The sequence below is a fragment of the Doryrhamphus excisus genome, chromosome 6 (assembly GCF_030265055.1).
Source record: "Doryrhamphus excisus isolate RoL2022-K1 chromosome 6, RoL_Dexc_1.0, whole genome shotgun sequence".
NCBI classification, from domain to species: Eukaryota; Metazoa; Chordata; class Actinopteri; order Syngnathiformes; family Syngnathidae; genus Doryrhamphus; species Doryrhamphus excisus.
The window spans coordinates 11,551,419-11,568,253 of NC_080471.1; the positions used below are offsets into that span (position 1 = coordinate 11,551,419).

Consider the following 16,835-nt stretch of genomic DNA (forward strand, 5'->3'; position numbering starts at 1 on the left):
AGGATGGACAGTGTGTCCACGCTGTGACACTCACACCGTGCAAGGAGGACCGCTCTCTTCGTGGGGGTCTTGTGTGAAAGGATCGTCACATTGAGTCGGGTGGACAAAAGTTGCGCTCTGTCAGTCAAAGTGGGGACCAGTCTGCCTGTCAGTCAAAGTGGGGGGTACACAAATGTAAGGGGCGCAGTAGCCTCAGTAGTCTCAGGTGCAAACGAAGGATGCAGAAGTCACCAGTGGAAGATGTCAACTTCCTCTCCAGGTTCTGCTTCTGGTAAGGACCCACGTTGGATTCACTGCATGTCTTTTTGTCTCTTGTGTGCGGTTGGCGCAGAATCGCTAAGTGATAGAACAGTCGTATTTTCCTGTGCTAGTGGATGCATAAACACATTTTTTTAGCCCACAACTTATTGTAAAAATACAATTGATTATATTATTAGATATACATATTAATTTGCTTCATCACCCATAGTATTATGTGGATATTTTGTTCAAATATCTTAATATATTCATCTATATTGGATTCCTTTTAGCATCTTTAATGTACAAAATGTATCTAAGTGGCATCCACATAATTAATTTGTTCCTTCATAGTATAAAGTTTGGACACCCCTGCTATATACATAAATGAAATTGTGTTAAAATAGTATAACATGTGTTTATCTTGGTGTGTGTTGCTCTTTCATTCTTTGTCAATGAGAGTGTAAAAATGGCCTTGACAAAGTAGTAAAAGTGTCACGTTAAGATCCTTTGTGAGGAACCATTTCTCTTTTTAAGACACATTTTGTACTTCAGTTCAAGTTCTGTCTTTTCAAGTAGGTTGCATCCTAAATAATAACACCTGGTAGATGACCACAATGTACCACACGGGGCATTTTTTCTGATACATTTCAGTAAACAGTAGTAGTTTCAGTCTTGCGTCATATGCCTTTTTTTTTCCTCAGGTGGATGTCCCCGCTGCTAAGGAAGGGCTTCAGGAAGAAATTGGACCTGACTGATGTTTACAAAGCTCCTTCTTATGATCTGGCCGGGAACCTGTCCGAGCGACTGGAAAGGTTTGTGGACCTCCTTTAGTTCTGTTCTCTCCAATAGCATTGATTTAAACTTGAACCCACAAGTCTTGTCTTATTAACTCGGCCAAGTGCAAGTTTTTTTGTGTTCAAAATAACTTGGAAAGTTCTGAATGGATTTGGATGAAATTGTCGGAAATGTTGTATGGAAGAACTGATTTGATTTTGGGGGTGATCCGGATCACCGTATGGATCCAAGAGTTTTTTTAAAGGACTTTTTAACATTCATTCATTCATTCATTTTCTACCGCTTATCATCACGAGGGTCGCGGGGGTGCTGGAACCTATCCCAGCTGTCTTCGGGCAAGAGGCGGGGTACACCCTGGACTGGTCGCCAGCCAATCACAGGGCACATATAGACAAACAACCATTCACACTCACATTCATACCTATGGACAATTTGGAGTGGCCAATTAACCTAGCATGTTTTTGGAATGTGGAAGGAAACCGGAGTACCCGAAAAAAACATGCAAACCCCACACAGAGATACCCAAGCGGAGAATCCAACCCAGGTCTGTGCATGTGTGGCCAACATCCTAACCACTTGTCCACCGTGCAGCCCGTTTTCATGGTCATTGAATGTAAATATGGTATAAATCACAAAATGGGGGGAAATAAAGCACTTGGCGAAGGTGTTTTGTTTTTTTGCCCTTTCCGTATGTTTACAGTTGCAGGACATCTGCCCTGCTTCCCTCAAAGTCAAATTAAAATACGGGCTGGCATTTAAAGGCTGCTGTACGTAAACTGAAGCTAATGTGTGCCAAACAAACACACTTTTGTCGTTTCGTTTCAATATGAAGTTCGGCAATGCTTCCAACACATTCACCAAACTTAATTGAAATAAATATACAACTCTTTTTTTTAAAAGTACGGTATCCTGCGGCCCCCTAACATCCCACGTTAAGTGGCCCGGTGCCAACAAATGCTAAAAAGGCGACCTTTAACAGAAAAAAAACGTCTGATGAATGTCTGCTGGTGAGTGATTGGCTTCATTATTTTCAAGCAGGCAAACAGTGAAGGCTTCTGGGAAAGTGAACTTTATCTTTAAATGAAAGCACGCTGTGAACCTCTACATCACTCACTCAAGTCACAAAGCCGACTTTATAAACCTGGAAATGAGAAAAAAAATGCAGCACAAGGACAAAAGTATTGGGACACGTTCCACCGACAGGAAGTAAAAAGTGAAGAGTTCTACTGGCTAGAACAGGGGTCTCAAACACACGGCCCACGGGCCAAATGTGTCCCGCAGGACACTAGTTTGAGGCCCCCGCCTTGATATAAAAGTTTAATGTTAGTGCGGCCCGCGCAAGTTTGATATGGATGCTGTATGGTATCATGTACCCAGAAAAAATTATTACGTTTGATTAATGTTCATGTTAAAGGTTAAATAACTGTTAATAGTTATCCTCCCTATCCGTGTGGAAGTGGTACATTTTTGGCTATTTAAGTTTAAAGGAAATAACTTGAAGGCTACCGTTTAGGTCGCTAGCTCTCTAGTTTGCGAGTTAGCATGTGTCTCAAGACCCTGCAGTTGCGCAATATGTTGTAAATAAAAAAGTATAAATGTGACTATAGTCGTGTTTTGTCATGTCTACAGGGCTTTAATAATGCTTTTTTAATTCTAATCTGAAAAAAAATAATTTGTCTACCCCCCAACTATATGTGGTTTCTTAAGTTTTTATTATTTGCTGTTTTATTATTATTATTATATGTATTTATTTATTACTGATTGATTGATTTTCTTTATTCTTGATTTATTTATTTTTCATCTTATTTTGTGTAGAAAAATAAAAAGTAAGATATTTGAGAACAGTGGGATGTTTTATCAGAACTTTTCTTGTAGAAAATTGGAACAAAAGCAAAGTTTTTTAAATTTTTTTGTTTTTAATAAATGCGTTTTTTTTTTTTTTTTTTTTTTGGAAAACCTGATGTGGCCCAGTCTCACCCAGACCCTAGCTCCAGTGGCCCCCAAGTAAATTGAGTTTGAGACCCCTGGTCTAGAATATATGGATTGTTTTGTTATCCATTTCTGAATGCTTGTTTTTCCACACCAAACTCCTCTTATCATTTGATTACACGAAAAGCTGTGTCCCAACTCACTGAATGATTTGACCCCCCGGTGCTTAGTAGAACACCCCGTTTTGTTATGCTCTGCTGATCCATAGCCAGACACCAGCTTCCGGCAGCGTTCCTGAGGAATTGTATCCCACTGCTGGTGGGCAATGCTCTCCACTTTTTCAATATTTTCAGTTTCATGCGCAGCTGCTTCCATCTCCTTCAAATCCCCAGATTTTCTATGTGGCCCCAAGTTAGGCCATTGGAGAATGTTCTAGAGTTTGAGTCCAAATGAGGAGGATTTGTATGGTCGTCATCTGTCTTCTCTAGAGTATAAATCTGTCAGGCGTGTGTCCAACGCCTTTCTTCTCCCCCACCCCTTCTTTAACCACTCTGGTTGGTTGTCCCCCGGTGCCCTCCATGTGTCCTTCATGCACTTTACATGCTGTCACATCATCACGGGGCTTATATGAGCCCGGGAAAACAAAGCTGCTTCTTACTTGACTTGGAGGTTGAGGGAACTATGATGTAACAAGGCCAACTACATATTGAGTTTTTTTTAAATGTCCTTTCAGTTGTCAAGCTGTTGAAATACAATACATCCACTACAGCAGGGGCCTCAAACTCAATTTACCTGTGGGCCACTGGAGCTAGGGTTTGGGTGAGGCTGGGCCGCATCATTTGTTCATTTTCTACCACTTATAATCACGAGGGTTGCGGGGGTGCTGGAGCCTATGCCAGCTGTCTTCGGGCGGAAGGCGGGGTACACCCTGGACTGGTCGCCAGCCAATCACAGGGCACATGTAGACAAACAACCATTCACACTCACATTCATACCTATGGACAATTTGGAGTCACCAATTAACCTAGCATGTTTTTGGAATGTGGGAGGAAACCGGAGTACCCGGGAGAACATGCAAACTCCACACTCCGCGAGTGGGATTGAACTCAGGTCTCCTAGCTGTGAGGTCTGTGCGCTAATCACTCAACTGCCGTACAGCCTGGGCTGCATCAGGTTTAAAAAAAAACAACAACTCATAAAAACAGAAAAAAATTAAAAAACTGTCTTCAATGCTTGTGCTTCTGCTATACCCTACACTTTTTCAGTACTTTGGTTCCGGTTTTCCACAAGAAAAGCTCTGATAAAACATTCCACTGTTCTCAAATATCTTAATATTTATTTTTCTACACAAAATAAGATGAAAAAATAAACAATTTAAGCTGTCATTTCTGGGTTCATGATACCGATACAGTATCCTTATCAAACTCATGCGGGCTGCACTAACTTATTTCCTTTAAACTTAAATAGCCAAAAACTTACCACTTCCACACGGATAGGGAGGATAACTATTAACTATTTAACCTTTAACATGAACATTAATCAAACGTAATATTTTTTTCTGGGTACATGATACCATACAGCATCCATATCAAACCTGCGCGGGCCGCACTAACATTAAACTTTCATATCAAGGCGGGGGCCTCAAACTAGCGTCCTGTGGGCTGCATTTGGCCCGCGGGCCGCAAGTTTGAGACCCCTGGACTACAGCCTCTTTGTGCGATATAATGAACATTGTCAACATTAAAGGGTAATATTGGTAGAAGTGTATTGGATAACGAGACACACATTTCTCTTCATATAAGAGGACACTGACATTAGACAGCCGCTACCGTTTGATTCCATGTGTCCTTTCCTCCCTGCAGAGAATGGGACAGAGAGGTGGTCTCAGCCAAGGACAAGCCCAGACTGATGCGGGCGCTGGCTCGCTGCTTCCTTGGCCCGTTTGCCTTCTTTGGTGTCCTCCTCTACTTCGGGGTGGGTCTGCTGATCTTGTTCTTGTACTCTGTATTGTACTATTCCACATGTTTAAAAGACTATGAGAATAAAAAGACATCTATAATTAAAGTTACAGTACCTTTTCATGGTGAGCAGTTTTGCATGTGGGGACATCTTGGGTTAACTGATGAGATAGTTGGCATGGCAACTAGAATGCCTGTCAGTTTTAAGGTGATTGTGTAGGTTCTGTAAGAGGAAGTAGACTCTTAAGACAATGATGTCAACAGCATCAGTAGCAAAATTATTATTATAGTTTATGCCTGAATGTTTGTCATTTAAAGCAATGACATTTTTTTGAGAAATAACACAATTAAATAAAAATGTAGTATTGCTGGACTTGCACAGTTATTCTTATGTCATCCATTTTTAAATTAGGAAAATATAAAACTATATAGCACAAAATGGTGAGAGGATTTGACGAAACATCTGCTGTGTCCTGCTATCATCATCTCCTCTCTTCATGTAGGAGGCCTCCAAGACGGTGCAGCCTCAGCTGCTGGGTCGCATCATCAGCTCCTTTGACCCCTTCCACGCACCGGAACGGAGCCAAGGCTACTTCCTGGCGCTGGGCCTCTGCCTGCTCTTTACGGCGCGCTTCCTGCTGCTGCAGCCAGCCCTCTTTGGCCTGCATCACCTGGGTATGCAGATCCGTATCGCCCTCTTCAGTCTAATCTACAAGAAGGTGAGGTGTTTGTCATGATTACATTGTCAGGTCATTATTTTATTATATAGTCATAATAATAAACAGCTCTCAGTATGATGCAGCACAGTTGTACAAGCAATAATAAGCATATTGTCCAACAAAAGCAAATGCAAATTTTCTTTTATTAGACAGGTGTACCTAGTGTTGTGTCCGCAAACAGGATACAATGTGTTTCAGATGTCTAACTTCACATGCATCATCAGAACAAGACAACCCAGCTGATTAGATGAAACATTTTGTATCGGATGGTTAAGATCCAGCTATTAGTCACTGCCGTGGATGAGCCATTGAGGGGCGTGGCCTTGCTGTGTAATAGTGACTTTGATTTAAAAGTCGGTGTGCTTCCACTGACCCCTCACCTTTGACCTTTTGGTTTTTTTTTTCAGACCCTGAAACTGTCCAGTAAGGTCCTGGATAAAATTAGTACAGGTCAGCTGGTGAGTCTGATGTCAGCCCATCTCAACAAGCTGGATGAGGTGAGATGTACAGAAGATGAATCACTTTTACTGGACAGCCTTCTGCGCCATTGACACACACACACACACACACACACTGCTATTGTGTGGCGGAGAAGTCAAAACACATTCCCTGATTATGCAACAACATACCTGGAGGGTTCAAGCGAGCGCTCTCAAGAAGATGTTGAATGTGGAAACACTCCGCCACTCCATTTGAGACAATTAGCGCCTGCCTTACATGTGGATTGCGGTCCTTATAGTGGCTGCTTGGGTGGTGTGTTTGTGTCCTGTGGGACAGACAATGAGGAATATTGCCTCCTTAGTAGGTGTGTGGCTGTAGGTTTCACACTAACGCTGCACATGCGACTTCTAGGAAGAGACACACTTTATTTTACAATAATATATTAGACATTACCACTAGACACTTCATTCGCTAGATTAGATAGATCAGGGGTCTCAAACTCCATTTACCTGGGGGCCACTGGAGCTAGGGTCTGGGCAAGGCTGGGCCGCATTAGGTTTTCCCCAAAAAAAAACGCATTTATTAAAAACTGAAAAATATACAAACTTTTTCAGTGCTTTGGTTCCGATTTTCTACAATAAAAGCTCTGATAAAACATTCCACTGTTCTCACATATCTTAATTTTTATTTTTCTGCACAAAATAAGATGAAAAATAAATCAAGAATAAAGAAAATCAATCAATCTGTTATAAATAAATATAATAATAATAATAAAATGTCAAATAATAAAAACTTAAGAAACCACATATAGTTGGTGGGTAGACAAATTATTTTTTTCAGATTAAAATTAACAAAGTATTATTAGAGCCCTGTAGACATGACAAAACACGACTATAGTCACATTTATACTTTTTTTATTTACAACATATTGCGCAACTGCAGGGTCTTGAGACACATGCTAACTCGCAAACTAGAGAGCTAGTGACCTAAACGGTAGCCTTCAAGTTACCACTTCCACACGGATAGGGAGGATAACTATTAACAGTTATTTAACCTTTAACATGAACATTAATCAAACTGAATATTTTTTTCTGGGTACATGATACCATACAGCATCCGTATCAAACTTGCGCGGGCTGCACTAACATTAAACTTCAAACTAGTGTCCTGTGGGCCACATTTGGCCCGCGAGCCGCGTGTTTGAGACCCCTGAGATAGATAGAGATAGTGCCTCAAACTTCCAATCGTCTTCCAATGACACAATAAATCTGCCTTCCATGACATGCATCCATGTGGTCTGTGTGTTCTATAGAGCCTTGGCTTGGCCCATTTCGTATGGATCACACCGCTGCAGTGTATCCTGTGTGTGGGTCTGATTTGGGAACTGATCGAGGTGAACGGCTTCTGTGCGCTGGCAGCTCTCACACTACTCGGCATTATCCAGGCCTGCCTCTCCCAGAAGATGGGACCTCACCGGTGGGAACCAATGAAGGAATTAGAAGCATTGGCCTAACATTTATAACTTAAATTTTTGTATGTGTTCCATGAAATTGGATTGATTTATTTCCTTCAGTCTTATCTCCATTTTTTTTGCACTGCTTCCAGTATGTGTATGTTTGATTTTTTTGTACTCTAATGTAGTCTACCCAGAGCCTTCAGAATCTCTGTTATTTCTGAGGGTGTTTCTTTAACCAATCAGATTTCAGATTTGCCTAACAGGGCCAGCTAGCAGGCGTACAATATACTGAGGGCCAATAAAAATGAGCCGGGGACCATTTTGGACACCCTTGCCAAATTTGCTGACTATGCAGGCTGGATGAAGAACGTTGTTGTGTGTGAATGTCACTGCTTGATGGTTAACGTCAAACTATCGTCCTGTGGGAAAATAGGGTGAAGCGTGCAGGGATGATCAACCGCCGCTTGGCTCTCACCTCAGAGATTGTGGAGAACATCCACTCAGTGAAGGCGTACGGCTGGGAGGAAGTGATGGAGACCATCATCAAGAACATCAGACAGTACGAGACTACACTACTGAACCCTTTGTTAGATGCCAAACGAAGCCATAATTAGCATCATGGCTACATAAAAAGAAAAAACACTGGCTCTTCCTTCTCCTTCTTCTCAGGGATGAGATGACCCTGACCAGGAAGATCGGGTCTTTGCGTTACTTCTACAGCGCCGCATACTTCTTCTCCGCCATCTTGGTCATCGTCTCTGCCATTGTGCCGCATGCGCTCAGCAAAGGCATCATCTTGCGCCGTATCTTCACCACCGCCTCCTACTGCATGGTGCTGCGCATGACGCTCACCCGACAGCTGCCCGGTTCCATCCAGATGTGGTATGACACGCTGGCGCTGGTCAATAAGATAGAGGTGGGCGATCACAACATCTGATTTAGTTCCATCAACAGGTTCGTGTAGAATAAAATGATATGTTGTTTAGGAGTTCTTGATGAAGGAGGAGTACAGAGTTCTGGAGTACAACCTGACCACCACAGAACTCGAGCTGGTTAACGTCTCTGCATCTTGGGATGAGGTGAGAGGGTCTCCATGGATTTAAAGTTCATGAAGATGATTACTGACAGTGATTTTGTTACATGGAGAATGCGTGGTGAGGCGTGGTGATCACCTTCCTGTTGAAGGTGATCAATCTAGTGCCGTTTGTTTGGGTCTGCTGGTGGATCTCAGCAGCATGTAGGTCCATTGTGGCCGGCAGGTTTCACCGGGGTGGATTGTAGCATGCAGGGGAAGACAGCACAGGCTTGGGGGCTGATTTGCCTCAAAGCAGGGACGCTCTGGTTGTTACTGGCGGGGTGTGAGGTGAGGGCTGGTTGGTTCCGAGAATGAAGAAGATGACTTGAGTGGTTTTAGTTCCCAGGAGGAGGACAAGGACAGCGATGAATGACTTTTCTGGTAGGGCATTTATTTAACTGTGTACCATGCACTGTTCAGAACAAAAAAAAGTAAAAAAAAAAAATTATATTTCAACATACACACCTGCTGCTGTTTAACGGGTGCAGCCTTTCTGTACAAACCTTTAATGTTGTCATGCTACACATACACTTATTTGTTTGTTACTAATCTTCCTGATTACGGAGTCACCACAGCTGATCTTTTTGATCTGCATACTGATTTTTGGCTTCCGGATGCCCTTCCTGACGAATACCAATGATGCTTACTAGTGGAGATTCGAACCCGTTCTCTCCAAAGTCCAGAACGCTAACACTACACCACGGCGGCTAGCTCCACATACACTTAAAGCATACTAAATCCATCATACATTACAGGTATATTAGTTAGTGTGTTTTCATTTACTTTGCTTATCTACAATATAGTGGCTATATAAACACTCGGGCAGTAGTTTATTAAACACTCAGCACCGTGAGAAACGCTGCATTGCTTCACAGCATAATCAATTATCTGCTTTTCGTTGCTAAAGCCAGCCTTTGCTGGGAAACGCTGCTGGGAATCTTCTCTTTCAGATTTGGATTTTATCCATCATCCAATTTCTCGACGCTACTCTCTTCTTCTGCGCTTCCTGGAATGTGTAATTTCAAGATGAATGGCAGGGGCGCCATCTTTTGTTTCCAGCTGACAGCGCGTACGTCAGCTCATTACAATGAGAAGAAGCGGGCCCAGACCGCAGCCTGGCCCGAGGGCACAGTGACCCGTAAAAGCCCTTAGAGGTCAATGATTTAGCCAATGAATTGCCTCTTTGGGGCGGCCATTGTTGTTGACAGATGACAGCAAATGGAATTAGACCATTGTGAGAACTCACTTTCGGGATTCAGGTTTCTCATAGGAACACAAAGCACTTTTCATGTGGCAGCTCTTTACCCAAATAAAAGTACATTTCATAGTCATACCTGATAAATGACAATCATAATTCATGCAGTCATGCACACATGAGGAGAACATGCAAACTCAACACAGAGATTCAAACCCAGGACTTTCAGTTCTCCTAACTGTGTGGCCAACATGCTAACCATTAGGCCACAGTGTAGCCCAATAAAAAATCTTATACAAATATTTCTATTTTCATCTTTCAATGAGCGCGCAGACCTCACAGCTAGGAGACCAGGGTTCAATCCCCACCCTCGGCCATCTCTGTGTGGAGTTTGCATGTTCTCCCCGTGCATACGTGGGTTTTCTCCGGGTACTCCGGTTTCCTCCCACATTCCAAAAACATGCTAGGTTAATTGGTGACTCCAAATTGTCTGTAGGTATGAATGTGAGTGTGAATGGTTGTTTGTCTATATGTGCCCTGTGTGGCTGGCGACCAGTCCAGGGTGTACCCCGCCTCTCGCCCGAAGACAGCTGGGATAGGCTCCAGCACCCCCCGCGACCCTCGTGAGGAAAAAGCGGTAGAAAATGAATGAATGAATGAATCTTTCAATGGCTGTATTACGGCGGCACGGCGGTCGAGTGGTTAGCGTGCAGACCTCACAGCTAGGAGACCAGGGTTCAATTCCACCCTCGGGTATCTCTGTGTGTTCTCCCCGTGCATGCATGGGTTTTCTCCGGGTACTCCGGTTTCCTCCCACATTCCAAAAACATGCTAGGTTAATTGGTGACTCCAAATTGTCTATTATGAATGTGAGTGTGAATGGTTGTTTGTCTATATGTGCCCTGTGATTGGCTGGCGACCAATCTCATTAGATCTCATCATTGTAGCCCCAATCTCATTAGATTGTGTACTTCATGAAGTGTTTATTTTTCAGGGCATTGGTGAGCTCTTTGAGAAGATCAAACAGGAGAACAAAGCCAATGGTCACGCCAACGGTGGCCTCTTTTTCACCAACCTTTATGTGACACCTGTCCTTAAGAACATCAGCCTCCACTTGGAGAAGGGAAAGATGCTCGCAGTGGCAGGATCCACAGGCTCGGGAAAGGTAAGACGCTGTTTTGGTGACGCTGTTGCCGACAGGCCGGCTTGAAAGATGTCGTCTTTCCCGCAGAGCTCTCTTCTCATGTTGATCCTGGGAGAGCTGGTGCCGTCCGAGGGGAAAATCCGACACAGTGGTCGCATCTCCTTCTCCTCGCAGACGTCATGGATCATGCCGGGCACCATACGGGACAACATCCTGTTTGGACTCACCTACGATGAGTACCGCTACACCTCAGTCATCAAGGCCTGCCAGCTAGAGGAGGTCAGTCATATTAATACACAAATGATAAAGAAAAACAGGTTAATACTTGTTAATACAAGATAGAGGTGTACAATCACTACAGTAACTGTATTGATTTCTATTAAGAAAAGAGGTGTTTACCACATATAACTGGCATGGCGCCGTGGTATCACCGTAATTCAATGACTCGGCTGCGGTGTTAGTAATGTAATCTCCAGTTAGCTACTGGTTTTAGATTGTAAATGTTTGTGCTTGGCGGTGGTCTAGTGGTTAGCGCGCAGACCTCACAGCTAGGAGAGGTTCAATTCCACCCTCGGCCATCTCTGTGTGGAGTTTGCATGTTCTCCCCGTGCATGCGTGGGTTTTCTCCAGGTACTCCGGTTTCCTCCCACATTCCAAAAACATGCTAGGTTAATTGGCCACTCCAAATTGTCCATAGGTATGAATGTGAGTGTGAATGGTTGTTTGTCTATATGTGTCCTGTGCCCGCCTCTCGCCCAAAGACAGCTGGGATAGGCTCCAGCACCCCCCGCGATAGAAAAGCGGTAGAAAATGAATGAATGAATGTTTGTGCTTGGAGTGTCTGTGAGGCATCAAGAAGCCTCTACTTTCCTCTGACCGCATTCACACCCATTAAAACCCCCTGAAACACACACACACAAAAACACACAGTGTCTCATAAGCCGAGGTGTTGAGTGAAGGCCCCTCAGCAGAATAACGTCCACTCTGTTGTCATGGATACCACGCATTATGTCACCGACATGCAACATGATCTTGTTGCTTGTCCATAATGGACGTGAAGCGTAGCACAGAGACGTCTGGGCAGCAGTTAAAAGATGCCAAGTTTTATTTTATTGTTTTAGTTAATATGAAAAGTTTCATAATATAGTCATTTTGGTATTGATATGGGCAGTCATTGACGTGGCCACTGAATGCACCTTTGGCTGTTTTTGCCCCAAACAGCAAGTGTTGCCACAGCAAACAAATGTGGTGTGCAATATCCACACGGCTGTGGAGACACGTGCCCAGCGTTGTTGTGCTCATGACTTGCAGTGATGCACTTGGTGCTTTCAAATAAGTTTGGATCGGAAATAAGGAACGAGGTGTTAACAGCTCCAGGTCAAAGGTTTAGAGCAGAGTCGGGTTTTCGGCTACTAGAGCAGGGGACTCAAACACGCGGCCCGCGGGCCAAATGTGGCCCGCAGGACACTAGTTTGAGGCCCCCGCCTTGATATGAAAGTTTAATGTTAGCACGGCCCACGCAAGTTTGATATGGATGCTGTATGGTATCATGTACCCAGAAAAGATTATTACGTTTGATTAATGTTCATGTTAAAGGTTAAATAACTGTTAATAGTTATCCTCCCTATAAGTGTGGAAGTGGTAAGTTTTTGGCTATTTAAGTTTAAAGGAAATAACTTGAAGGCTACTGTTTAGGTCGCTAGCTCTCTAGTTTGCGAGTTAGCATGTGTCTCAAGACCCTGCAGTTGCGCAATATGTTGTAAATAAAAAGAGTATAAATGTGACTATAGTCGTGTTTTGTCATGTCTACAGGGCTCTAATAATGCTTTGTTCATTTTAATCTGAAAAAAATAATTTGTCTACCCACTAACTATATGTGGTTTCTTAGGTTTTTATTATTTGTCGTTTTATTATTATTATTATATTTATTTATTACTGATTGATTGATTTTCTTTATTCTTGATTTGCTTATTTATTTTTCATCTTATTTTGTGCAGAAAAATAAAAATTAAGATATGTGAGAACAGTGGAATGTTTTATCAGAGCTTTTATTGTAGGAAATCGGAACGAAAGCACTGAAAAAGTTTGTATATTTTTTTGTTTTTAATAAATGCGTTTTTTTGTTTTTTTTTTTAAAACCTGATGCGGCCCAGCCTTGCCCAGACCCTAGCTCCATTGGCCCCCAGATAAATTTAGTTTGAGACCCCTGTACTAGAGTGTAGGAACTAATTGTATAACAGGCTCTTTGTTGGTTTCTTTTTAGGCAGGGATCTTTACTAGCATGTGGCTAATACACAGCACGCGCCCTTAAATGCACAGATGTACGTGCATTGTATTAAGAAATTGATTTTGGGGACATTTTAACTCTCCGCCAGCACCACCTGTATATTTGTAGCGTCTCAAGTCATCTCAACAACATCTCAACAGGGGAACCTTGGTTTTCCTCCTTTGTTGGTTCCTAAACTGTCCATTCATCTCCTATGCTGCTTATCCTCATTAGGTACACAGGGGTATGCTGGAGCCTATCCCAGGTGGCTTCAAGTGAGACTGGTCGCCAGCCAATCACAAGGCACATATAGACAAACAACCATTCACACTCACATTCATACCTATGGACAATTTGGAGTCACCAGTGAATCTAACATGTGTGTGGGTGGAGAATGTAGTACCCGGAGAAAACCCACGCACGCACAGTGAAAAGGTTCAAACTCCACTCAGAGATACTCAACAGTGATTCAAAGCCAGATCTTTCTGTCCTCTTATCCACCGTGCTGCCCAGATGGAAAACTTTGTTTGGGTACTGTTTGGTGGTAGGATAACAGAAGCAGTGGATAACATCCATTCTTTTTCTATGCCGCTTATCCTCATTAGGGTCGCGGGTATGCTGGAGCCTATCCCAGCTGATTTCGGGCACGAGGCGGGGTACACCCTGGACTGGTTGCCATGCATGACATATAGTATTTTATTTGTTATACCGCTGTATAACAAATATGGCTCACCATTATATTTGTTTTGTTATTTGTTTCTTCCAGAGTGGAATTTTTTTTTTCTATTATTAATAGTTTTTACTACCATCGGAATGTGGGGATGGTGTGGTTCTCCGTGGTAACCCTGCCAGTCAAGAGCAAGAACTGGAGACAGTTTGGTCAAAATGACTGTAGTTCCTGGCTACTGTTGCCACCCGAAAGCAGCACACAGAGTCCCATGGGTGGTCCCCACCCCCCTGTAAACCAGCACAGTGTATGCGCAGTCAGGCATGGGCGGGGGCAGCTGTTGTATTTTTTTTTTTGTTAAGATAGACACACGTACAATGTTGTTTTGCTTTACGAGCTCTTAAAGGACCCTGTTTACTTGGTCCCTCATGCGCTCCCGTCGGGACGGCAGATGTGGAGTTTGAAAAGGTAGGAAGCCTTAATGATGATGTCCACTTCATCCCTTTTCATCATCAATCATGTGTCCATCCCAGCTGTGCTCAAACGTCTCATTGTCTTTTGTGACATTTAAAAAGTGTTATTGTTGTTGGTCAGATTGTTGAAACAAGGTTTCATATTTCCTTTGTCCATTGTGTTTTCAAGCACCGACACACATTGTAGTTGTTTTCATTCCAAGACTATCAAAATGGGCTGATAACATTTGAAAAAAAAGTATCTTCAAGCACATGAATCACCGCATTAAAAAAAGAAAAAAGAAAAGATTATGATGACATTTTCAATGACCTTTCACCCCCTCATTTGTCTCTGTAGGACTTTGCCTTGTTGCCTGAAAAGGACAAGACGCTCCTTGTTGAAGGAGGAGTGACGCTCAGTGGGGGTCAAAGGGCACGCCTCAGCTTGGCCAGGTACTTCCTGTCACATTTATATCCGACTTCCTTTTGACCATTAAGTGCTATTATCCATGGCTGTTTAATAATTGTAATTAGTATTGATTTCTAGTTGGTTTTCAGGCAACGCAAATAGAACGTGATGTTGCTGAAGATGTGATTCATGCCCCCAGTCGGGACACATTTAGTGGTGGGGGCACTGGAACTTGATGGGATGAGTCAGAGGAAGCGTAAGGTTATTTGAATATTCAGTATCACCCTCGTCACAATCGAAATCAGAAAAAGTTGGTCAAAGAGTGCCCAAACAAAGTTTTTTTTTCTTTAAAAATGGCTAATCTTTATTACAATATGCGCATGTTCTTAGAACGCACACACAACGATAAATAACTCTGTATCTGTCTCCTTTCTTCCTCCTTTTATTTGTGTGTTAGAGGAACATTTGCTTATTTTCTTTTGGATGGCTGGAAAAAAGCTGGTGAGAAACACTATACAAAAACAACTTAGCAAAGTATTCTTGGTTAACACCGGTTGGGGGGACAGGGAACGGGGGGGTTAAAGCAGTGATTCTCAACTGTGGGTCGGATGCATCCTGGGTCGGTTATAGACAGCTCGTCAAAAATGACATTGAAATATTAATATACAACCAATGTCTGACTTTCTTTGTTGTTTTTTTGTTTTTAGTAAAATGGAGCAATATTATACAGTTCCAAGTGAAATACCTGCTTTCATGGGTTTATTAACTACAATTTTTATATATTGTTATATTATGATTTAATTATACTTTTTCATAAATTATAATTTTAATGTATTGATTATTTCATTATTTTAATTTCCTTAACAAAATGACTTAATAAATCTGTCTGGAATGCACTTTGAACAATGTTTTGTTTAAAAATATGACACCATTGATTAAAAAAAAAGCAAAAATGTCGGTCCCAGGTTCAAGGGGAAGATGTGTGTGTGTAACTGAGGGAATTTTTTTTAAATCGCCAAAACGCATCAGAAATTATAAAAAAAAATCTGTGTTCATATGGACATGCTGTTAACTGTCAAGCATGTCTTCATATACTTTTGGTTGATTTTTATGTGCCAAAACATTAAAATGTAAAACACCTCTTTTGCACTGCAACAATCATTATACATGCTAATACTCCATGTGGTGCAGTGGTATCAACACTTTACACAACACTTGACTTTTCTAAGGACTTTTGGTCAAAATAATAACAATAACACATAGCTTACAGTATGGCCCATCATCATCAAACTAATGCATTCATTCATTCATTTTCTACCGCTTTTTCCTCACGAGGGTCGCGGGGGTGCTGGAGCCTATCCCAGCTGTCTTCGGGCGAGAGGCGGGGTACACCCTGGACTGGTCGCCAGCCAATCACAGGGCACATATAGACAAACAACCATTCACACTCACATTCATACCTATGGACAATTTGGAGTCGCCAATTAACCTAGCATGTTTTTGGAATGTGGGAGGAAACCGGAGTACCCGGAGAAAACCCAAGCATGCACGGGGAGAACATGCAAACTCCACACAGAGATGGCCGAGCCTTAACATAATGTGTAATGAGGCATTTTCTTTCTGAAAATATTGGTTGAATTAAGGTTTATAAGCCCATGTGTGACTTGGGAGTATATTCAGTTTTTTGTCCACAATACTAACCTTTACAAGCTGACATCATTCATGCAGCATATGTTTATGAATATGTACTGTTCATTCAAGTGCTGCTTTCTGTAGCCTTTTTTTTTTTTTTTTTTTGCATCCCATCAAATTTGTTCTCATGCATTATTTATTGTCTAAAGTGTCCTCATGTCCATTTAAAGCCTCTTATCCGGATTTCGGCTTTTAGCATCGCTTGACATCATCACTGCAAGGACCAAATTTGTGTAACAAATACAGCATTGTGTGTGTTTTGTGTGGTCAGGGCCGTGTACAAAGATGCAGACCTCTACCTGCTAGATGCACCTTTCACACACCTGGACATTGTGACCGAAAAAGAAATCTTTGAGAAGTATGTATCACAACGCTTTGGATGAAAGTACCAAAGTAC

The 16,835-nt window shown here is 42.3% G+C and overlaps 1 protein-coding gene across 1 annotated transcript in view; it reads left to right on the forward strand.

Annotated features, from left to right (window-relative positions):
- Positions 1-16,835, forward strand: part of cftr (CF transmembrane conductance regulator) — a 27,588-nt gene continuing 10,753 nt past the window's right edge. Inside the window, exons 1-13 of the mRNA XM_058074616.1 lie at positions 1-271; positions 942-1,052; positions 4,827-4,938; positions 5,426-5,641; positions 6,049-6,138; positions 7,395-7,558; positions 7,972-8,097; positions 8,208-8,454; positions 8,525-8,617; positions 10,803-10,973; positions 11,040-11,231; positions 14,696-14,790; positions 16,710-16,796. Coding sequence (XP_057930599.1) covers positions 219-271; positions 942-1,052; positions 4,827-4,938; positions 5,426-5,641; positions 6,049-6,138; positions 7,395-7,558; positions 7,972-8,097; positions 8,208-8,454; positions 8,525-8,617; positions 10,803-10,973; positions 11,040-11,231; positions 14,696-14,790; positions 16,710-16,796 — 1,757 coding nt within the window. The 5' untranslated portion in view covers positions 1-218. The remainder of the gene's footprint in view (positions 272-941; positions 1,053-4,826; positions 4,939-5,425; positions 5,642-6,048; positions 6,139-7,394; positions 7,559-7,971; positions 8,098-8,207; positions 8,455-8,524; positions 8,618-10,802; positions 10,974-11,039; positions 11,232-14,695; positions 14,791-16,709; positions 16,797-16,835) is intronic.